This window comes from Lissotriton helveticus, chromosome 9 (genome assembly GCF_964261635.1).
Source record: "Lissotriton helveticus chromosome 9, aLisHel1.1, whole genome shotgun sequence".
NCBI lineage: Eukaryota > Metazoa > Chordata > Amphibia > Caudata > Salamandridae > Lissotriton > Lissotriton helveticus.
Window position 1 is genome coordinate 1154838843 of NC_136070.1, and position 25506 is coordinate 1154864348.

Consider the following 25506-nt stretch of genomic DNA (forward strand, 5'->3'; position numbering starts at 1 on the left):
ATTTATACACGGTTGATTAAAAGACTATGCATTTCCTTTTTCTATGCAGAGACTCCATTAGAGGTGGTCTGTTATAAATAGAACCTACAGAAATACATTGCTGGGTAAAACAGGGGATGGCTAAAATAGATAGCAGGATCAGAAATGGGAATCTCATGTAAATGTAAATGTAAATGTAGTATACTTGTAAAGCTCACAGCTACCCCAGCAACGGGGCGTCCCGGCGCTGTATAACTCTGGGGAACCCGTCCTGGCTTTCCCTGTGGGATGGTCCCTTGCTGGGAGTCCCCAAGGTGGAGCCAGGCATCCCCGGAATTGGTGGGGCCCTTGTGGAGATTAGGCAAGCTAATGCCCAGAGTTGCCGAGTGGAACCCCTGATTATAGTAAGCACCGAAGCGAGAATTATCGAGTCCGCTGACCAAGGTCCACGACCCTGCCGCGTCGGGAATTGAACCCTGGTCCCGGGCTGACTTCTGCTCTCAGGCCTGCCGCCTCTAACCAGTGAGCCACACTACTCATCACAAGGGAACAAGAATGCAGCAAAATTAAAACTCAAATTGGATGGTATGGGTTCTCGCATACTCAAATTTCAGCTAAAATACGCAATTTACCCATCTTAGAAATTGAAAATACTCATTTTATAGCTGAAACCCTATTCACAGAAAAGCCTAGATTTCAGGGCTCCGTCAATGGGTTAGATATCTTAGTCAAGTGACTAACAAACAAGATGGAACAATAAGAAAAATATTAGTCAGAGGGAAATTGTAGCTGAACCTAAGATGAACGCATGAAAGAAGCTTCAGTTCATTGTAAAATAGCACTTCAGGGGCTAATTTTAATTGAATGGATTTATTTGTGCAATGGCTTGTGTATTATATGCCTCATTTTCTCCACCATCAAAGCCCAAGTATATCTAATCAATGACCAAGATGTTTAGGACAAGGGATATGGATTCATATGATATTAATATGTCCAAATATACAGACACATTGGAAGTATATATGTGCATTTTAAGTAATTTTCTGGGGAAAACAGTGACCCGTGACAGAGTTCCAGTTCTCTATAGTAAGTTCTAAACATTGCGGAGAGAAGATGACTTAGTAGTACTGCTTGGACATTTGCAGTTGAATACAGAATATCACACATGGGTATTTTCTTGTGGATGGATTCATCAGGCCCAGAATCTATACTGACTATGAAGTCTTCCAACAATCGTGCTGGGACATGGTGTTGAGGTCCCTTTAAAGTCAATGCGACTTGTGTGTGGAATTGGGGGCGAGAAAGGTTTTTAACTCTATAGTTGTCATCTTCCATTTTGGATTGTGTAATACAAAGCACACTAAGAAATGTTCGCAACACTAAGTACTGGAACTGGATGCTCAAAATTGAAAGAGTGTATAGAATCTGGGAATACCTTAAAACTGGCTTAGGGTCACATGCAAATAGGTTTGATTTAAAAACCCTTGCTTAAACCACATTTTAGAACTTGTCAGGTACATACACCTATCGATGTGTGCTTCAAGTGGACCTTCAAATGCCTGTTACAGTAAGAGTGGAAGGAGTGTTTCTGAACTGAATTCAATCTCTGTCTCAGGGAAGCTGCACAGATGGTGGAGCAAGTTGCTGAATAACCAGGTTCCTGAGTCAAGTTGAAATGTTAGTGAATATTCAGTTGATAAGATGTGTGACCTGGGGTTGCTAAAAAATGACAGAGTTGATCTGTGTTGTTAGATTGTGCTCCTACAATATTATTGCTAAAAGGCTCGGGCATTATGAAATTCACTCTTAAGATTACTATACCCTGGAAAACTCCTTGTAAGAATGTTTTATAGCATCCCAAACAAAAGAGCACTGTGCATTAAATCTAAGTAACTACATTTGCACAGCATTTCTGTCCTGTGTGAGATGCCCATTGAATGGATAATCTCTGTACACCTCTATCCTCAAGGCAGGTTTAGGGAAAACAAATAATTTTCTTGTTGTTTTATCTTTTCAAATTTTGCACAGTTTTTTTTATCCACTTCATAAAGCCACCATTTTTAATTACATTTGGTTTGGGCCTTAACGTTCTAAACTTGTTAGCCATGTTGTTAAGCTTAATGTTTAACACATTTTCTCTGAAGACTGCCTTGCTACTTGGGACTACCTAGAAAGAGACAAGAAATCCCAAGCTAAGTATGTTTAGCCCAAATTGCTGAGTCCCTTAAATGGCAAACTGTATCCGTTCACCTTTCGATCTCAAGATTAGTGATTTTTGGGAAGAACTAAATGACTACTTACAAATTAAAGAATAAACTGTAAATATAGATTGAGAAAAATAGTTATATGTAAAATGATTGCTCTAATATTCATGTATTTTTACTTGAGTGATTGGCAATAAAGTTAATCACACCACTCTGTATATAGAACATCTTTACTTCAAAATCTAAAATGAATAGAAAATGAAAAACTAAAAGCATTGAGTGATATATGATTAAGAAACTTACTTAGTGAGTAGCAGTGTACACACTCTCTAACCAAAGAAAGGCAAAGGCAAACACACACTGCAATAAAAAACCTAAAGGCTAATAGTAAAGTGGAAGAACTCAAAGTGCATGCAAACGAAGCAAGAGGCCGTTTTACACACAGCAGTGGATTATGCAATGACAACTCAACAGCTTACCCACTAAGTACACCAAGAACCAGGTTAAGAACGAAAAATGACCCAAGGATGATAAGACTAACAAAATAGACCCATGGCCATTCACATCCTATTGCATCATTTACCTGTAAAATGTAAGGACATGAGTTATGATTAATCAACTGAATACATTTCAGGGCCCATTTTGCAGTTGCCAAATTAAACAGGTTTACTTTTATAACAATCAACCCTATACTCAACTTTGATGTTCAAACAACCAGTACTTACCGTTCCATTTTATATTTGATATTTTTAGGTGACTGCATTAGATTTGCTTTAAGAATTTGCCTTATTCAGGAACAAACAAGTAGGACTCTTTGATACAAGAATAATTTCATAGTTGTTTAGAAGAGTTTTTCCTATATTTATTCCCAATAGCCTATTTACAATTATACCTAAACTCGCCATTTTATAGTGCAAATAAGTAAAATGGGTATTTTTAACATTGTGGCTATTATCATAGGCCTAATCATAGTTGGCATTTAGTGTATGCTTATATTGCTACTAAAAATACCATTTTGTACAGCACTTATTTGAAAATGCAATTTTGCTTTTTCAGTAATTTCTACAGACAAAATAAAAATTTCAAACGATCTGGTCACAAATCTGTAAGAGCTGATGCTTGCTGTAGAAAGGTTTCCCAAAATAGCCCTTTGCTGCACTTTACAACCTGTTTTCTTGTGGCAACTGAAAGCAGGACCCCTCTTTCATGATGAAGAAGGTGTATGCTTACCCGCTCAATACACCAAGCACAAGATTAAGCACGAAAAAAGACCCAAAGATGACGAGACTGACAAAATACACCCATGGTAACTCAAATCCCATTGCATCATTCATCTGTAAGAAATAAGATCAACTTAAAGAAGCAGTATCCTGCAGTATTTTAGGAAAGCCTCGAGTGCAAATATCATTTCACAAAGTAAACATTTTAACCAACAGTAAATGAATGAAAGAGCAGAAACAGGTATCAACATCAAAGAAGAAAAAACAGTCAGACTCCCATATATTTTCTGCAATTTAAATACAAAACTATGTTTAATTTGCATTAGAAGCACATTAAGATGTTATCCGACGTATTTGAAAATCTGACTTAAATGGATTTAAAATCACATTTTAACCCATTAACCAAATGTCATGATACCATTAATCGTTTGTTGTAAAACATGGCATGCAATAAGCAGGTGTGGGTTATTTTGTATTTTATATATGCCTGGCTTTAAAGGGTCTAGGAGATACATGTTTTAGGTACTACAGAAAAACCATCTACAAAGCTTTATCCATACCTTCAATAAATAACGTTAGTCAAGCAAAACGTAATGACTGTATACTTTATTTTCTAAATATTACAAGAAAACAAGCATTGAAAAGCAGCAAATCCAATAATGGTTTAGCTTGATGTACCCACAAACTATTGGTATATTTAGATTTATTTCGTTAGTTGTAACTACCTAGACATTATTTGCCCATCTAAACATTTCCCAAGCTGAAAATAATGTACATTAAACAGGAAATGTTTCTAGAAATAAAATATCAAAAGAAAAGTCTTACTTTTTTAAAAAATACTGCCATTTTGAATACAATCGTTGTATGTAGAAATACACCTTATGAAAATACCATCAAAGATAAATATCCAAGGTGAATAATTTATTATCCCATAGGGAAAAAATATCCTTCACTGTGCAAAATGCCAGCATTGGTCTGCACATTTATGATAATAATGGTGCGTGCTTCTATCATTCTACTAGGGTTGTCTTTCATCTACTTGAGGCCATTTATTAGGTCAAATCTAAGAGATAGTCAGAAGTCAGACTGCTTTGCTCGAGCTGGAAGACAATGTACCTGACAGTGCTAAAAGTTTTCAATTACTCTAAAGATAATGGCAAACCAAGCAATGTCATTCCCTCTCTTGCACTCACTCAATCAATGCCTCAGATTACAATCAGTACTGTCTCTAGTGTTATCATTAAAGTCAATGCCACAGATGGTCATTCGTGGAGCAAAAGGGTCCGAAGTGAATCCTAGCATAGAGATTACCATTTAAGGATTGAATTCTATTAATATGTCTCTGGAAAATGTTGGAGCTAATCATAGTTGTAAGTAGGCTTTTGTATTCTTCCCTCACAAATGCTTTTCCTATGCCTATTGAGAACATAAACACAAACTTTATTGAGTCTCTCATGTGTCAGAGCACAGCAGAAGATTGTCCTTGAAGGCCCTACCTAACACACATATGTTTATGTTTCATTTAATATACTATTTATTACCATATGCAATCTCCCTTCCATTAAGTTCATCAAGTTTTTAATTTGATATTGATAAAGATAGACATATGTATATCATACTTGTTATGGAAACATACTATTTTAGTTGGATTTTTCCATGATTGTTGACAGTCTTATAAAAGAACTTTCTGGGAACCAGAGGTACTGGTCAAGACAATGTAGTAGAATTGTACCAGAATGTCATTATTTCATAGAGACGTCTCTGTGTCCATATGTTTATGCCTATAAGTATTCCACTTCTGTGATCAGAAACTCCAAAGTAACTCTGACTGCTCCTTCAAACTATGGCAGCTACATTTAAAACACCAACAACTCTTCCTTGACATGGCTAGTATTTCACATGTCTATTATATATTTGAGTTAATAAGGTAATCTACAAACATGTGCTAATTCCTTAATGAGCTCTATCGTTTAAAGCACAGCTCTTCAATTACAGCTAGGAAGAGCAAGGGCTCTTGACATTACTTACTTCTTCTTAATATGCACAGCTAGAACTCCCCAGGACTTTTCAACGATTTGCAGTGCCCAGTATGAGAAAGGAGAACTCATCCTGTCTGCCAAACACACTGAGTTTCCTATTGAATTTATATTTAGCCTTGGTTAACTCTTGAACTAGGGAATTGCTCTTACTCTTTCTCATGCTATGTATACATTTCCATTTTTCTGTTGTTTTTTAGGCATGCCTTACACAGAAGACACGTCTCTCATATACACATTACAAGATGGCCACAGAGTATCAGTTGATTCTGCCAAGACTTTGCTGAGTTCTAGGAACACATTTATATTTAACTGTGATGTCTCATAAACTACGTTCATAATCACTCTCTGCCTGCCTACTTGAGTGTTCGCCCTTCTGGGCACTATTATCAGTGATGGAAGAAAATAAGCACACAAGCCCAACCCTAAATTCTGATTTAGTCAACTTTCCTAAAAGACATCTGAATATTAGATGGCAAACAACATTTATGTTCATTCCATGAAAACATGTTCAAAAGGTTAAAGAATATAGGTGCCATGGCACGGCTCCTTCCTGTTTGAGCCCGAGTCTGTGACTTAGAGGCAGTCAGGTCTCCTAACATGAACAGCACATTTAAAGGAGGGGAGAGAACATAAATTCAGACAAGGGTGGGCAGAGTACCTGGGCCACCTGTACTACTTCCTGTTTTTTCACTGTTCTATGGCTTCAAGACAGAAAAGGAAGCTAGGTTGTGAGATGCTCCTCATCAACAGGACGATTACTAAGTTAGGCTAAGGAAAAAACCAAGTGAGGAAGAAAGAGCTTTATTTAGCCAAGTTATCTGCCTCTGATGCTTGTGAGTGACGCACTATGCCACAAGACTACCAAAATTAGTGGGCAGAGCCTCTTCAAAATAATGGCAGATTAAACAGACCTTCCGCAAAATACCAATAAAATTGAGAGAAAACTGAAGTCAATTGAGGAGATACATGAATCAATGGATATGTGCTCTTGATAAGAAGAGAATGACCTCTGGGACAAGACAACAATAGTCAATCAAGTGGGATCTGAAGTGGTGGATTTATTTGGTGAAGTTGCATGCCACAAAGACTTCTGAGAAGGTGTATTCTGTGTTGTTTCTCAAATAGCGAGTCAAGCAATTGAGAAAACGCATGACTTGAGACAAACAAATGCCTGTTAAACATGCCAAATATTCTTGGAGAGGTCCATTTGCCTACTCTTTTTCAAAAGCCTTTCTGAAGTTGTGTCATGTGGTGTGCAAGGCATGCAGACTTTATAAAATAAGAAAAAGAATGTTGCATTGGAAGGGACAATTATTGCAAACCTGGTTATGTGACAGACAGAGTTACGATTCTCCATGCAATCTACATACACCAGACAGTGACTATAAAAGAAGAAGGCCCTAATTGAATCAGTTCAACACAACAAAGGAGATGGATGCAGAGTATAACAAACCTGATGCAATTGAAAGAAGAGGCGTCTCTCTGCCACCATGCCAAACAGAAGGTGAAAAATAGGGGCAAAGAACATGTTTTGATATAGACAGTCAATGGATGATGCTTTCCTAAGGTGTCAGAAACACTGGTATGACTGCAGCGTTCCCATTGGTGGAGGGAACAACTGCGTAGAGGGAGTTTTTTTTTAAATCTGTTCTAACTTATCTCCTTTGAGACCATTTATCCATTTCTCACTCCAGTGTAGCTGTGGTCCGTCCAAAAGTTGTTGTGTTGATATTTCTAGTGGTGGTTAGGAGGTGAGTGATATTGGGTTTTTGTTAGGAGTTATGTATTCTTGCCTAATGGGGTAGCCATATTGATGATCCATATTTTGTTGTCTTTACCTTTTGTGCTACGTGTCCCTTCATTTGTGAGAATCAAACATTTGGAGAAAACAGCACGTTTGACAGCTTTCTACGGCAACCTCTACAGCTGATAGGCGTTTTATAATGTTTTATCATAAATGAAACTTCGCGAAATGAGCGTCATTTGCAGTTGAAAGTTAAAATTGTAGAAACAAACAGCCTTTCGGCAAGAGTAAAAGGGGATTTGTAATTCCCATACATTGGTGTTGGTTGCACTGGTAATAGGATTTACTTCAACATAGGTATGTTTACTCGTGATTGCATCCAATCCCTTTAAATGAGTGTTCCAGGACAGGAGTAGCTGAGAGTTTTCTGAACACTCACCAACTTACTAGGCCAGTGCAATTTTTTTCTCTGCCTAATTTACCCTCATTTTCATGAATATCACAAATACCACCCGTAGTCCCCAAAGTTTTCTGCAAATTAGTTTTCGTGTTGAAATCAGGAGTTGGTGCTTTTGAGCTGTTTAAAAAAAAAAAAGATTGCTCACAGTCACCCAATGTAAAGTTGAGTGGAGAACGGTTTTAAGATTAATTTATAACAGTTTCAGCCCCATTTACCACTTATGCTATAATGTAGATGTAAAAAAAGCAGGAAATTCAAACAATTACCAAAAGGTCAATATTGGGAAACTATGCAAGACGTGTGTAATAAAGCCTTCTCACACCTCTAAAACTCACGTTTGTCGGTATTCACAAACCGTATTCCTACTCATAATGTTGACGGATTTAATCCTTTCAAGGGCAGGAATAAAATCCATTGACGGTGTGAAAGGGAAGAGAGGACTCGTCAAAACTGGTGAGGAAGTTGGAGAAGGGTTCCTCCACAGGGAGAAATATTGTTTGTGGAGAAAAAAGATAGCCATGCACTGTCAATGCCAATAGGCTTATCAATGAAAGTGTCTCTTTTGTCACTATCGGGCTTAGGCACTCAATGGGTAATCATACACTTACTCTGTCACTCATCTTTGCATTCATACATCATTTCATCCATCCACTGACTCATTCTTGCATTCACCGTCTGACCCAATCTCAATAAAACACACACAAGTTCAACAACATGTGGAATGGTATACATTTCTCATGGATCCCTTCCTCTTATCTGTGCTTCTGCAAGAGAAAGACAAACATCATAAATTATCTACTAATCTAAGACACTTATACAGCGTTTAACTTTCATGTATTTGCTCTTGAAAGGTCAAGTTCAGGCAGCTAGCTAAATAAACAAAATGATCACCACTGCGTGGAGGGCAAGCACTTTGTTTGAAAGCACACACTTTCTGCCGAATCAAAACATATACTCCTGGCTCCCAACTTGAGGCAGAGCCAAAGCCCCTCTCTAGTGATGCTCACATAATCGTCTGGCGATAGCTGCAAGACTTTGTAATTTCCAATCATAAGTATGTATCGATGCAAGGTTAACAATTGAGGTATTTTTGAAAATGATGACTTTCAGGTAAGTGACTAGTATGCCACAATAATTAGTAGGAGGCACATTAGAAAGCCAGCAATACCCTAAGCCAAAGCTTGTGGTTCAATGAATGTCAATCAAATAATAGAACATGTGACCGGTTTACTGTTTGGAAAACTACAGCACAAAGGTCTAGGAGGGGAAATTAACCCATTTTGCTTACCTTTAACTACAGAGTGCCACCTTCAAAGGTGGAAATGTCAAAGGTTAGCAGTTTCTTAGTAGCATATAAGCAAAATGATGAAGTGCTTTGGTAGTATGTGGCAGGCAAACGATGAGGTTTGTTGAAAACCATAGTTTTATTAGGTTTAACTATATGTTCTCTAAGCACTTTTTACATATATGGGTGTCATAGATATGGTGGCATATGTTCCTGTTTTAATTCCTGTTTTAATTCTTCCTAAAATGTCAACTCCTTGTTTCTCCTTGTCTAACATATTTTACCCTAAATTGAGCACGACTTCCAAGGGTGGTACCACAGTAACCTGAATTAGTTATTGATGGCGGAAATGAGCAGGAAGGTTTTCACTTGTGTGTCTTCTAAGTAGTCTCAATCTTACAATGTAGAATCCATTTTAACCTTTTTCGTGTACTGTATGTTTACTTTATTAAATGACCCTGAGTAGTTGCCAGTGGCTGAGTGTCATTTTGTTGTTTACTAAAGAGCCCCAACTAGGGCAAAATTGGCACAGTTAGGGCAGGACTGTCCTTACTGGAGCAGGATCAAGGCTGATTTACATTCAGCTGGGTCTAATCTGAAATGGCACAGTGACCAAAAAACAAAATGGGCTAAAATACGTCCTGAGTAATTACCAGTGGATGAGATTAATTCAAGCATCCCACACATCACTTTTTTGTTTACTTCGGTGATCTTTCTATGCAGGTAGGCATCCCTGAGCATGCTAGTTTCAAGGGAGCAACTTTTGTTATGTTTTGTTTTTCTCTTCCTTAAATCACTTAGAGCTGGGCATGGCTTATTTGCAGATATGACACCGGTTTATCCTCTGCCTTTGGAGATTAAGCCTGAGTGGGATTATACACTCACAGATGAACAATCACAATGATGAAATAAAGATGTAAATAAAGGTGTTCAATAGAGACCAGATAGGTCTGCAGCAGTTCACTGGCGCATTGGACATGGAGGAAGCAGGAAGGTGCCAGCTGTAACTCTTTTTTATAATGAGCAAGGTGTCAGCATGGCACTGCTGGACACATTTCTCTAAGGTTGTCCGAAACAGCAGAGGAGCATAGCTGAGATTGAGCAAAGCTACCTGGGACAATGTCAGAATGTAAAAGCAGCCTGCAGATGAATCATGGATAGGTACTTCCGGGTTTCACTTTGCCATTTCAGGGAGTTAGAATGGAAATATGCCCTGCAGGGCCAGACTCTCACGAACAGAGAGAAGCCTATTCCATTGAAGTGGGGATGCAGTTTAAGTGAGGAATAGCACTCAAGTGGGATTTTTTGAGATACAGATTTGTTTGGAACCCAAGCACACTTGGTGTTGACACCTGTTAGATAGGCCTTTATGAGCCTTTAAAATTAGGTTTTGTTTTGCACACTACTTTCAATGTTGAGTTATGCAGACAAGTGGTGCGTTGAGCATTCCAGCCAAGATGATTCCTTACAGTAAACATTGTCATGCCAATCCAGAAGTAAGGTAGTAAGAATAGGGCTTTTAATAAAGAAAAAAACAGGAAGTCTTGATGCAATCCAAATAGTAACACCAGATGTTCAGAGTCTGGTTGGGAAGGGCAGTGTCTGTTCCAGTGAGACCACATTATTGTGCCGGGATACGATAACTTCAGAAGGGAAGTAATCAATCAAATTGACCGTCCCTTTAGTGAGCATCAACCTTAGCCTATTCGAGTTTTGTGGAACCTGCAACAATGGCTCAAAAGTCTATCACTGCTTCCTAAAATCCCTTTACATAAGGTTCCTATGGTTCCAATAAATTGATTATACAATATTTCCATGCTGTCTGAATGAATGGGACAGTTTTCTGCACTTAGAGGGGTTTTGGAAATGATCCCTTAGAAGAGTAATTTAGTTGGGTGTAGCATGGTCAACTAACAAGGCAGACACACTGTAGGGATGTTTCAGCCATAGAAAACACCATCCTAGGGCAACCTGTAGGCAATCTGCCTAAAATCTCCTGAAGCCCTCAGGACGAGAGCAGTGAGTAGAGAGGATGGGCTAGGGCCTTGAACGCAGATTGCTAGAGGCGGCTTGCGGCCTATCTGCGCTACTGAACACTTGGGGTCCACCCTTCCCCACTTGCATTACCGCCTGCCAAGTGGCACCCACCTTGGGATCAACTGGGGTAGGCCATGATGGGAAAGTATCAGTGAGCCTGACTATTGTGGAGGTTCCTGGGGCATGGGCAGTATTTTGCTGGCTCATCTAGTTGAATCATCTAGTTGAATCATCTGCGCCCCTGGTTGTGGGAGCTCAGTACGGACTTCAGATGCACACACCCCAAACAGAAACATTTCCTGTCTGGCCCAATTGGAGGCACTATCCAGCAGCTCATGCTACCCATATTCAGGGGAGTAGGTTAGCTGGTGTGAGCAGGCCAGTAGACACAATAACACCTTGATCTAAGAGAGACCCCATAGGATGAAGAAGACTCTAAGAGCCTGAAATTGGGTTAATCAAACTGCCCACCATCTTGAGAGGTTTGTGGGGGCTTTGGCTCCTTTACTTAGGCTCACTATTGTGACTGTGGGACCAGGGTCCCTCTCATCTGGACTTGTACTCCACCTTTTTGGCATCTTCTCTCTCTCACACTGAGTGGCCCATGGAGAGCAGCTGGGAATTCTGCCCATTATTTTAGCAACTACTAAGGTTGGACTATGGCACTGATCCACCTCGAATTCACTGCACTTGACTCTCCATTCTCTTTGCTGAGGAACTCTGGGTCAGCGTGAAGACTCCTAGCCTAGTCTGCCCCCACTGTGCTTTGCTTTCCACCATGGTGAAAGATCGAGTAATGGCGCAAGGAGCACAAAGCAAGATGGACAGATACACAAAGCCAGCCCTGGAGCTGGTGATGAGCTCTGAGGGAGCACAGAGCAAACAACGATCTCTAAAGTCTACCTTGACAGACACCATCCTACAGGCCATTCAGGCCTCTCATACTGCCCTGGAGTCCAAGATAGAGGAGTTGGAGTTGGGTGTCATGCTGTTGTAGCAAGATCTATGTGACGGGGTTCACAGAGTGGCTGAGGCAAAAGGTTGCATGCCAAACTACAGGACACAGACCAAGACCTAAATACCAAGTGGGCAACCTTTCTGCACCCTTTATAATCCTGGAAGAATGTCCTAAAGATGTGGAGGGAAGAGCAGGAAGAATAATCTCTGGTTAGTGGGATTCCCAAAGGGGGTAGAGGGACTCAGCCTACAAAATTTTCTAGCGAAGTGGGCTTCCTTGTAGATGCTTGCAAATCAACTCTCCACAAGTTTTATTTTTGAGCCGGGGCACCGGGCATTGGCAAGGAAACAACTGCAAGGAGCTACCTCTTCATTGCCAGAACTCTGAACTATAGAGAGCAGGACACAGTTCTCACGGTGGCTAGAACAATGGATGCACTTACACCCCAATCTGTGAATATCATGATATTCGCTAATTAGACTTGCCACACATGCAAAAACAAAAGAAATCTTTTGACAAAGTTAAAGCCAAGGTGAGGGCAAATAATAATAAATAATGCTCCTTTTTCCCTCTATACTCAAAGTTATTTATGATGCCCAAACGATTTTCTTTGACACATCTGAAGAGTCCTGACGGAGTAGTGGAGAAGGACCTTAAAAGGCACCCAGCTCGGTCTGAGAGGAGAACTCCTCTTGAAAGGGTTGAGGGCACCGGTGCTAGACAGCGGCCCATCAGATGGAGACAAAAATCCAGGAATATTGCAACAATCAGAGACTTGCTGGAGTCGTCAGAGAATGACAAAGACCAACTGCAGCATGGGGTACTGGAGATAGTGGGCCAGCTGTCTGGGTGTTTTTGGAATGGAGATGGCCCGAAAGAATGATTCTAAAGAAAAGGTCTACGTGAGACCATATGCTTGTATGAGCCCGCACAGTGCCACATACCTGGTTCAAAATTGTAGAATGCGTGTTGTGTGGTGCAACAAAGAAACATAGAAACTAAAAAGAAGACTGTGCAGTGAATCTTCAAGAGGATAATGCTGGGGAGATGGTTGACTAGATGTAAACTACAGCTCAACATGTACCAACTGGACAAAACATCATTGTTTCAATGTGCAGACCCCATGGATAACTACACGTCAGAAAAAAACATATTTCGGGGCTGCAAAGGTTTTCTTGTAAAGGATGCCATCCATACAGTAATTGGTAATTGGTTGACAAGTTTATTTAATTCCAAAATTGTGTACATGGGTTTTATACTTATTAACTGTTTTATTTTTACTTCTATTATTTAATAATTAATTTAATGTTAATATTTAGTTTTTTTAAATATTTTATTAATTGTAATTTTTAGTGCTGTTTTGGTGTTTCAGAAGGGAAGGAACATTTGCCTTTTTTATTTTATTTGTAATATACAATTTAATTATATGAATTGGTAATAAATATTTTTTTATTTTAGATACGTTTTACATATCTGTATTTTGTTTTATATTTAACTGTTTTAAAAAAAGTTAAATAAGTGGAATAGTCTATCTGATCCCTCCATAGTCGTCCACTTTCTCTGCTTTTCTTTATGCTGAGTGGGAATAGTAAATGTGGCCCTTTCAAAGTCCAACCTTCCTTACTGTTGTTCAGGTTCGAGTGGAAATAGTCATTCTAACCCCTTCAAAGTCCAACCCTTTCTCTGTTTTTCCTTAAGCTGGAGTGGAATAGTACATTTGGACCCTCCAAAGTTTGACACTTTCTATACTTTTTTTTTATTGGAGTGGGAATGGTAATTCTGACTCCTCAAAATTCCCACACTTATCCTACTGTTGCTTATTTTGGAGTTGCAATTATACATTTGATTACTATAAAGTCCAACACTTTCCCTCCAATTGTATAGCTAGGGAGCTAATATTTATTTATTTTTAATTTATTTATAGAAATAAGTAATTTGCATTTTTTAAGTCTAATTTGTTTGGTTTGTATTAATTTTATTTTCGAATATAATTTGGTATATGTTTTTGTTATATATATATGTCTGCTAATTTTATATTTATATAATTGTTAATAATTTAAATGTACGTTTATAAAATAGTTTACACATTGTTTCAATTTTTAAAAGTTTGTATAACCATATATTTTATGTGACATTAAGCAGTTTAAATGTGTTACATTGAATTTTGATTAAATTATTTGAAACTTTGATAGTTACATACATTAAATATACTGCATATATATATATTGTGGCTAAGGCTAAGTAGTTAAATTCCTCCACAGGAGGGGGAGTTGGGCAGGAGATGTCACTCTTTGCCGAAGTGTCTAATCCAATAGCATTTTGAAGGTTCAGGTAGAGATCATTGTCTGAGTCTGGAGGAGCAATAAACTATGAGGCTCATTGTCATTATTTTCACCATGTTGTACTTTAAAGAGTGAAAGAAAGACCTTACAGGTGTAAGGTAAGAAACCTGAGCACTCCTATGTGCAAGATGAATGCAAGTCACACAGGGATGTTCGAAAGTTCAAAGTTTTATTCACTTTGTAGTTTTAGTGGGTGTGGTACATCCTTCTGAATCAAAAGTATTCCTTTGGGTAAGGATGACTCAAATTAAGCATTAATCAGTTTTACTTTAAAGAGTGGCATTTACAAAGCATCAGAATCTGATCCAAAAGAAGCCTTGACATGATTAGTCTTTTGGGCAGTAGTTACATTTTCCACCAATGGTTCAGAGGTGAAATTTGTTACTGTCTTTGTGTCTGATAATGAGATGTTTTCAGTTCCAGCCAACGCTAGTGGAGAGCACTGTAGTTAAAGCACGTTTCTTGGTCCCTTGCTGATTAATGATTTATTCTGTCTTTTCTCCTGCAGTACCACTTCACATCGTAACAGTGCCTCAATCAAAGATGTGATTGCAGCCACAGGTATGAGAGGTTGCTAGAACTGGCCTGTCATGGTAATGGTACACTTATCAGATGTCAGTGGAGTGATGTGGAAAATGTTGAGCATAGTTTTCTAAAAGCCTCCAATTAAGACAGTCGTCCAATGCAGGAGGAAAATAAAGCTCTAATTGCTCAAGTATATTAGTTGGAAAGGAGCCTGAGGACTCACAAGTCCAGTACCAGCACCCTGACTACTAGATTTATTTGGACAAGGAGATCATTTTAAGGAGAAAGAGGAAGACCTACCTTTTAATTGGGATCGCAACCTCAACCCTTTCTACTGGTAGCTTTCTCCATTGTAGATTAGGCGCTCATTCACACTCATTTTTCAGGTTAGGAAGATCCACCAATACATAGGGTTTATGAGTCCGATACTGATATTTGCATTTAGCAAAAAGCAAAAGGTGTAAAGCCAGAAGTTGCAGAATGAGACATAAACCCTTTGATGATTTATTATTTTTAAAAGAAAACTCGGTAATTTATCAAAATAACTCAACAACATCCCATTAAAAATAGATTTGCCTTGAATAAAAAGTCTCACGCATGCAGAACAAAAATTGAGGTAAAGGTATGTAGTGTCTTCTCTGAAGGATGTGTGTTGTCATATCCGACATACCAAAATGGATTTTCATCCTAAACTAGTGAAATGCCACCTAGCGACAGAGCTAGCTGTTGCAAGGCAGAACGTTTTTCCCAGATACTTTGTGGCAGCTTGGTGGAATATTCCAAGATGAGGAACATGCAGGAAAAGGCATTCGTTAGAAAATGTGAAGCACAGTACCTCTGTACCTGGTTGCAGGAGAGAAGACAGCAGGTAAAAAATAAAAAAATAAGCCGAAAATGAAAACCAATGGATGTATTTTCAGTAGATCACTCACGGCAGGAACTGTAGAGTTAAGAAGATATAACTGCATTCCTCGGAGCCCTTAGTGCCATCCATATTTGTCTATGATTGTTATTCACATGGCCTGAGAGTGTCAGGGTCTTCTGCCTTCCACAATTACTTTGGGACACTGTTGCATTAGTGATATCAGTGGCTTATTATGATGCAGAGGTGTCTTTAACAGCTGGAATTTAAGGATGCTCAACCAGAGGCATGTCAGGATCCTGGGCTTAGGATTTTGAGTTCATTCTTAACCCCTTCGACACTCATGACGAACTCAGCTCGTCATGAGGTACGCCTGTCGTACGCTCATGACGAGCTGAGCTCGTCATGAACCGCGGGTTTTTAAAAAACTCAGCGCACGGCGGGAAAATGCGCCGCACGCATGAGGTTAACAACAATTTGGTAGCCATTTGGGTAATATATTCTACTGTTGGTAAACACTACAATTTGATGAGTAAGGGTCTTGAGTTGTACCGAGAAGAGAGATATTGGTTCAAATGCGCTTTAGAGGTAGTTAAAGTCTATTGGGTTACTCAATGTTCTATATTTAAGTACCTTGGTGGCACATTTAGTTATGTAGTTGTGTGGGTTACTTTCAGTCATTAAGTCAGCACACCTTCTCATTATATCTGTTTGGGTTTTCCTCAGCAATGATAGAAATCAAGAGAAGAGGGAATGCTTTTATTATTACTGGTGTTCTCTGCAGAGGCACCACTCTGCCTTGCTCTTGATAGCTTGATGATGGAGGATGTTTTCTGGGTGGACGGTCTATCACTGCCCCTATTCGGATGCTCAAATAATTAAAGGTATCAACTCTTATATTTCTTCCTAAAGGTTTGTCTCTCAGTGTAGAATTTTACGATAGGGTTCAGAGGATTTTAATCTATTCTGCCACGTTCATTAATATATTTCATAAATGAACCATATTATTTGAGCCCCTCTCAGTCTGGTAATCTATTCAGACGGCAAATAGTGCAAGTCTTTTGGTTGTGATATACTTTTCCTAGGTGAGACTAAAGAGAACACATTAATCTACTGAAGGAGGTGCATTAGACCCATGATTCCACCAAGCATGTATTTGCTGTTTGTACCGCTAGGTTTGGACCTTCAGTGTGGCCTGGGACCTGATGTCCAAGTCTCCATGACATATGTGCTTGTGAGAAATGGTATTCCCTTTATTCATTGCGCCTCCCCTCTTAATATTGCAGCAGCAATTATTTTTTTCAAGCAGTGGGCCAGCATTGACCACTGTCAAATACTAAAAACCAACATGTTACGCATTAAATAAACTTCCACCTAAATTTCAAAGTGTTAAAATAAAAATGTAGTTTGGCCAACCCAACATCTTAACAGTACTCTGATCACGTTAGCTTGTGTGTCTGCTTGACTTAGTCCCTACATATTGTTAATCTGTGTGTGAGGTAACGTTGTCAGTTTTCAAGATGTATATCACTTTTGTGATTTGTAGTAAATCACTTTTCCTGATTGTTTCCTATGAGTAGCTCTTTTTAATTAATGTATTGACCCCTTATCTAAATATATATATTGTTATGGCATGTTACCTTTACTTTATTAACTGTTTAGCTAAACTAGGGCCTTATTTAGAGTGTGGCAGATGAGATACTCCATCACCAAAGTGGCAGATGTGCAATCTGTCATATTACAAGAAAAAGTACATTATATCCAATCGGACTTGCGATACGGCAGAGGGGATATCCAGCACGTTTGTGACGGAGTATTGTATCTGCCCAAATCCTAAATCAGGCCCTTGTTTTTTATCTACATTTTCTTCAATTCTTTAATGGTGTAGTTCTTTAGGTAGTTTAGTTAACCACAATGTTGTCATGCAGCATTTTCTGAAGTTCTACTAATCACGCTATGCTACAAAAATGAGGTAAATTATCCCATAAGGGAAAACTGATGTATCCTTGTGGGTTCTTCTGTTTGAGTAGTGTAGGGGGCAGCCACAGCTCACACCATGACCGTGACTGCTTTTTCTCATATTCTGCCAGATGGATATGTTTGTAATCCCTTATCCTATGTTGTATGTATATGGTATTTCAATAATCCAAATCTGGCTAAAAGGCAGCATCAACATTATTATCCTTTAAATGGGTGTGTGTCACTTTGCCTGTACACATTTTTTATCTCTTTAACTAAATTTGGCTTTGATCTTCACATTCTGCAATTCTTTAACATTATTCTTGTTTAGTTAGTTAAGTTACACATACTTTCTTCACATAGCTTTTTTTCTGCAAGTCTGCCTGGGACTTTCTTTGATTACTTGAGGGATTTTCATTTAAATATCATACATAACAGATTTTAGCAAAACATTACATACAGAGCACTCTTTAAAATAAATCAATCCAACTTCAGAAAATAAAGGATCTGTATGAATTTCTTTCTTTCAGAATACAAATATATCATCAGGTATTACAACAGGACTAAGAGAACTTACCCAGTATAAAACATCAGTCCATCCTTCCATGGTTATACACTGGAATACAGTTAACATTGCAAAGGCAAAATTATCAAAATTGGTTATTCCTGCATTTGGTCCAACCCATCCGGTTTTACACTCTGTGCCATTTATGGGGCATAAACGACCTGTGCCCGAGAATGCACATGGTGCTGGTTCATCTTCAGCTAATATTTCTGCAAATCAAATTAAAGTATTAAATACTAAATAGTTTAAAGTTATTCAGACCAACAATTTTGCATGTTTGAATTCAGGAAGGTAAAGAATAATTTACTTACCTTTGGTAACGCCTTATCAAGTAGAGCAAGGATCTACCTGCAGATTCCTTACCTTTGAATTCTCCCCAAGTGCCAGACTGAATATAGAAATATTTTTTTTGCAGCAGTACCTCTGCGTGTCGATAGAGGGCATCGAGCAACATCGCCCACCAGATGTGATGTCACAAGAGCTCATATAAGCCCTCCCGCGACACACTGACGTCAGTTTCTTCCATGACTATTTTCCACGCAAAAAACATAGAGCCACTTATAGAAACGGCCCATGGAGAAAGTGTAGCTAAAAAGAAAAATCCTTGACCCAAACAATGACGAAGTCCCAATGAAAGGCATCAGAATGCCAAGAAAGGGGTCTTTTAGGTAACAAGACAAACAGTTTGCAGCACAGGTAGGATAGAAGGGTCGGTAAGGAATTTACAGCTAGATCCTGTCTCAGATAAGGTGTTACTGAAAGTAAGTAAATTATTAATATGATAGAGACATCTAGCTCCAGATTCCTTACCTTTGAATTAGGCACCATAGCGATTTGATCTTACTAAAAATCGATGATTGGAACTAGCCGGTCGAGCAAGACAGAAGAGACCAGATGCACTTAAGATTTGAGGTGATCAAAAACATATGCTTCACCTTAAGAAGTGTGGTAAGGACCAAAGGCAACTAAATTTAAGAAGACATTAAAAAGATTGGATATAGAGTTACCCATGACAGAGAAATACAAATTAGTCTGAAGATATCATAATATAAACGCAATCCTAGTTCACTCCAATGGAGGGATCTGACCATGATCGCCCTAACGTGGGGAACCATGCGAACAGTCGATGTCACTGAGCTATAGCTCCTTGCCTTAGAAAACCCATGAATCCAGCGAAACCTGCTCCGTAGAGACACAGAGAGAAGGAATCCAACAAATCATACACCATGGAGAGAGCATCAGGTAATGCACAAAGAAACATATGTCGAATACAACAAAACCACCAGATGTTGTTCTAATAAAAAACGGCTGAAGATAGTGGTAACACCACAGTCTTTTAAACAGTCCTGCCATTTAATAGGTGTATCCTTGACCAATGACCGGCCAGCAATGGGCGTCTTCATTCCCGTTGTTTCTTGCCAATCGCAATGTTCATGGCGCACCCATCGTTAAAATTAATGACAGCTGCATTTCCTGTGGTCCTGTGTCCCCTCGCCTGCCGCTCCACACCTGTGAGTGCCCCACGTATTTGAGAGACACTCCTGCTTTGTATAAGCAATGACCTCACTCGGTCGACAATATCTGTTAGCGGCGTTTACGGCAGCCCAAATTAACAGAAAAGGCGCCATTCCACCCAGGGCCAGCCGAACTCACGGCGGGTGCAACCGAAAAGCGGAGGTGGAACCGCTTTAAAGATCAGCAAACACAGGGCAACTTCGGTGCACACTCGGTGAGGTTGTTGCTTATACAAAGCAGGAGTGTCTCTCTAATACGTGGGGCACTCACAGGTGTTTTCGCGGCAGGCGAGGGGACACAGGACCACAGGAAATGCAGCTGTCATTTAATTTTAACGATGGGTGCGCCATGAACATTGCGATTGGCAAGAAACAACGGGAATGAAGACGCCCCATTGTTGGCCGCTCATTGGCCAAGGATACACCTATTAAATGGCAGGACTGTTTAAAAGACTGTGGCCAATCATCAATGGCTTTTCCGCACTGATGAAGGCAGAAGCCAGAAACGCGTCTGCGTATATGACAAAGCCCACTAATGCCCCGAGTGTGCACCGAAGTTGCCCTGTGTTTGCTGATCTTTAAAGCGGTTCCACCTCCACTTTTCGGTATCACCCGCCGTGAGTTCGGCTGGCCCTGGGTGGAATGGTGTCTTTTCCATATATATATATATATGCATATATATGAGGTAGATGGACGTCTAACAGCAATTCCTGCCGAAAAAGACGAGGCAAACCCAGTGATGGTGCGTGAATATTTTTATTAAGGTCTACACCAGTGGTTCCCAAACTTTTGACTCCTGAGGACCCCCATTGAGTCACCACTGGAAGGCGGGGATCCCCAAGCAATTTGTATGAGTTAAATTTCAAACATTAAAACAGTAATTCGAAAAAAAATACACACGTGTGCACACAAAACAAATACTCAAAGTACTAAGGATTTTGGGGCCAGATGTACGACCATATCATTTAGCGCCTCGCCTCGAGTTGGAAATTGCGAGTCGCTAAATGAAATGTACAACAGTGTGTTTAACTCTGTTTGGGACTCCCAATGGGGTCGCAAATTGCGAGGTTGATTAATATTAATTAGCCTCTCGCATTTTTGCGAGCCCATTGGGAATACCAGCCCTCCCAGTGATGTTGGCCTGCTGGGCTCTGCAGGCCACCATGTCTCAGACTGCTTTTAAATAAAGCAGTTTCAAAAAAAAATGCAGCCTGTTTACCATGCATTTTTAAAAAAAAGAAAATTAAACGTTTTCATTTCATTTTCTAAGGGCAGGCAGAGATCCCTGGGACCACTGCCTGACCTTAAAAAATAATTTTGCATGCATTTGCAAAGGTAAAGGGGTCCCCTGGGGACCCCTACCCATTTGCGAATGCATTACCATCTACTTGAAGTAGGTGGTAATTGTGACTGTTTAGCGACCGCAAAACATTTGTACATGGTTTTGAGACTCGCTATTTGGAAGGGAATGCCCCTTCCAAATAGCAAGTTGCAAAACCTATTTAGAAAGTCACAAACAAATTGCGACTCGCGAAATAGGCTATGTACATGGCCCAATAGGTTTTTGCATGCGCAAACGGGTTCGCGAACCGGTTCGCGCATATAAAAACAGATCGTCCGTCTGGCCCTTAGTATTTTATATTGAAGTAATAGCCCCTCTGTCACATGTATTTCATTTGTTTTGTAGCATCTCTAATACCATTGTAAGTTGTCAGAGCACTTTACTTTACACACATATAGAGACATTGAATCATACATGTAAATCAGTGTGTATATAAAATGTTTAAAGAGTGCTTGGTCTGGAAAAGCACAAACTCCGGATTCAGAGCATAATACAGTGGCTAGCATTGACTTTAACATTAAAAATGTATTTCCACCCAAATATATCTTTTTAGCAGCATCAGGATAATGAATAACTGGGACAAAATATATGTTACTAACTGGTACCATGCAGTTTGTAAGCAGCTCTTTGATGACCGTTTATAAGTCCCTCTGCTAGATTACGATTGTCACTTATGAAGTGCACAGTAACACAAGAATCTCTGTGGCAAAAGCAGTAACCACGAACCTAGGCACATAAAATGCTGCTTTTTCAAATGCATGTTACACGATCTTTGCAGTAGGCACATTAACCCTCTGTGCTACATTAGTTAAATCAAAGATGCCACTGAACAAAACTCTCCGCTCTCCAGCAGATACATTAATCATTGGCATTCTCTCGACACATTTATTGTTGCTGGAAAGCAGCTAATTATACAAGAAATGTTTATGTGCTTTTAAAACTGTTGCCTACGGATCCCCTGGGAATGTGTCACGGACCCCTGGGGGTCAGCGGACCACAGTTTGGGAAACACTGCTCTACACCATTCCGCCATGGCGCGTTTCGGCCTAACGAGGCCTTGATCACATGACAGCGTCCAAGGGGCAGACCTCCTACTTTTGAAGTGCAATGTGCCATTAATTCATAGACATAAAAGAAAAGTTTCATAATGTCAACTCATGCAATTTAACACAGTCTGGGATAATCCTAGTGCCAAATTGAAGGCATCTTTTAACCCACATTATGCACAAACTCAGAATTCACAATTAGAAGCAATTTAGAATAATTATAAAACATATATCTAAATAAATATGCCTTAAGATATAAATACTCCATTTCATTGCTGATAAAATTCTGAGAAATACACATCCAAAAGTATACATCAAAGTAAGGCTAAAATTGTTAATAAAAACATTCCTGTTTAAAACAATGTAAAACTAGGAAATACATTTCCACAAGCAAGCCAAATTCATAGATGTAAACAAAATGGATCCTTTAGGGATTTCCCAATGTTTTTAATGGGAAAATCCACTTAATACTGCCCAAGTGGGCGAATAAATGTTGGTGTGCAAAATTGTGCTGTGCAAACTGCATTTTATAAATAATGGCAAAAGAAATCAGTGCAACCAGTGATATAATATGAAAGTGATGTTAAAAATATCAGTAAATTTAAATGAGTGTAGTAAACAGTGATTTGATATATTTACAAAGTACACAGTATTAGATGCTCAGTTCCTATATTTCACAATCATAAATATATTCATAAATATGTAATACAATCCTCACTATCGTTTAGCCCATTGAGTGTTTTTGTATTGAGCAAAATAATGTGTCTAGTTTCCAATTTACGCAACTGAGATTCTTGATCCCCTCCCCTCCTCTGGGGGGGCACTGTGTCAATAACATAGTACCTCAGCTCAGTTGCATTTTGGCTACGACACTCTTAAAAATGACGTGCAACAGGATACGCAGTATCACCATTGGTGATGGCCCTTAGATGCTGTAGGATCCTTTTGCTACGACACTCTTAAAAATGACGTGCAACAGGATACGCAGTATCACCATTGGTGATGGCCCTTAGATGCTGTAGGATCCTTTTGTACACCTGTGGTCTGGTACATACATATTTCAAACAGAATTCGCCAGTCCCCCAGCCTCCCAATGGCGGCAGGCTCGTGCGAGGAGGCGATCCTCAAACATTCCTTACACCAACTTTTGCATCAAAAGAAGTAAGCTCGAGCCCAAATTCGTAAGCGTGATGATTTATTTAAACAAAATTGTCAAAAACGCCCGACGCGTTTCGGTGCAGAAGCACCTTGGTCACGGGTAACATCAGTTCATACATTCTAGAGTTATAAAGTGATCAAATAATAAACATAAAAGTAGGACTACCCGTCCCTTCACTAGTAAGTAACAGACCATATTTGGCGGCCATCTTTGAATGTCTTATAAAGTAAACAAGTGTTAACTCCATACTGTACTAATCAGTACCTCATTATGCAATTTGATTAGAGCATTTTGATATGAAACATCGGCAAAATGATTATAACGTTGTTCACAGTTTTACAACATATTTCATTTTAATGTAAAAATTGCGCCACAGTGGGCAGTAACTGGTTATTTCAAGCACGCTGTTGCTGAAGCCTATAATTCTAATTAGAGAAAAAATGATTGAGTTTTAAAAATGAAAACTCCCCAAAAGAGCATTGTATGCAATTCTGCCCATGTGGGCATTGAATGCGCCCATCATTCATGGCTGCTTAATTCATTCTCATACATGCTAATAACTCCTATGCCAATTATGCCCAAGTGGGCATTCATGTCTCCACAAAATCATTGCAACAAAATGTCATTACGTATGATTAACACTTCTCAATTTCCATCTCATTTGGCTGCCGATGGTTCCACATCCAAACTGTGTGCGGACTACATGTCTCTTACAAACATAAAAAAGTGAAATCACTAAAATATAAGTGCAAATAAAAAAACAATAAAAGCTTCAATTCTTACAGAGTTCAGTCTTATTTCATATAGTGGATTGGCATTAGTCCAAAACTGTGTTAGTTCAGCCTAGATGAACAGTTTAACTTATCATCTTTATTTAACCCCAATGGTTTCTCTAATTAGAATTATAGACACCAGCAACAGCGTGCTTGAAATAACCACTAAGCATGAAAAAATCAGTCCAGAATACAAGCAGTATTAACTGGCCGTAATTCTGAACTAGTGGCAGAGAAAATATGCCTACCATAAGTGTCAAGTCTCCTGAACTCCCTGTCCGGAGAGATGTTAGGAAAGGCGCTGAACTTAGGGGAGGCTATAGTGGGCTGTACCACAAACATTTACGGAGTAGGATGCCGGAGAAGTCATGCCGGGTCCCCAAGGGTGGGGTGGTGTCCATATGCTATAGACCAGTCCACAGGGACCCCCGTAGCGGGTTTAGCCCAGGCCCCCAATAAAAGGATATATAAGGCCTCACTATAGAGAATCACAGGCTCAACACCTTTTTGGTCCTGGTGAAGTACATAGATCAATAGGTCAGTGGTAATCACCACAGAAGGGAGCTGCAATTCTAGAACTACAGATGCCCTCAGCACCTCAGCAAAGGAGGAGCTTCCCTCTGTAGTGAAGTTGGGCCACTAGTCTCACCCAGCTCAGTCAGCCAACTGATCTCCAGAGGAGGCTGGACAGTATCATTGATGGGGTGTATAAACCCCAGCTCCTCTCTTCCAAAAACCTGTTCTTCCGGAGGAAAAACAGTAAGGGACTCTTTAGAAGTAGGTGGAAAAGCGTCCGAATCTGGTACTTCACCAACGCCGTCCGGCGTCGATGTGGTAACGCCTCTGCATCGTAGAAGAGAAATTGCTTTGATCGATGTCAGAGTCGGTTGATCAGGCACCGACATTGCAGCTGGGAACCCCGAAGGGCTATGCACCGGAGGCGACACAGATCCGACTTTGGATCCAGAGGGCCTAACTGTGGTCGATGGCAACTCCACCAGCATGGATTCAGTCAAGGCTCCTCTGACCTCCTTGGGGCTTAAAAGTGAACCAGAGGGAGGTGGAAATATAGTACTCCCTCTTCCTAGAGTCGCCCCAGCTCCAGAGAGAGATGGAGGTGTGGGTGGACCCTTGCACAGACTTCTCAGCCGGGGGGGCGGTATGGGGTGTTAAAACTGCAGAGTACCTAGCAAAATCTTACCTTTGGAAGTCGAGGGCCACCTTTGGGAATGGCTTGTGGAGTGGGATTGCAAGCGTTCCATGGACAGAGAACGACGTGAGGCCTGCGACAGCCGTGCCATCAAGAGCTTCATGCAGTGTTCCTGAAATGCTTTTGGGCGACGTTGGCGACAGGAGTCGCTCTCCTCGAAGTCATGATGCTCACCAAAGCACCACATACAAAGAGTATGAAGGTCTGTGGCTGACATCTGCCATCCACAGGACCCACACGGCTTAAATGCGAGGACATGTGAAAAGGGAAGGCATATTGTTCG

General features: G+C 39.8%; 1 protein-coding gene across 2 annotated transcripts in view; it reads right to left on the minus strand.

Moving 5' to 3' along the window:
• The window catches only part of CACNA1D (calcium voltage-gated channel subunit alpha1 D), a 1365963-nt gene that overhangs the window by 693814 nt on the left and 646643 nt on the right, over positions 1 to 25506 (minus strand). The window contains exons 7-8 of one of the 2 annotated variants that reach the window (XM_078661595.1): positions 18192 to 18388; positions 3414 to 3517 (exon numbers count right to left, since the gene is read on the minus strand). In XM_078661595.1, the coding sequence (XP_078517721.1) occupies positions 3414 to 3517; positions 18192 to 18388 (301 nt within the window). Of the gene's footprint in view, positions 1 to 2662; positions 2767 to 3413; positions 3518 to 18191; positions 18389 to 25506 lie in introns of both variants that reach the window. The other variant, XM_078661596.1, reaches the window with a different exon arrangement.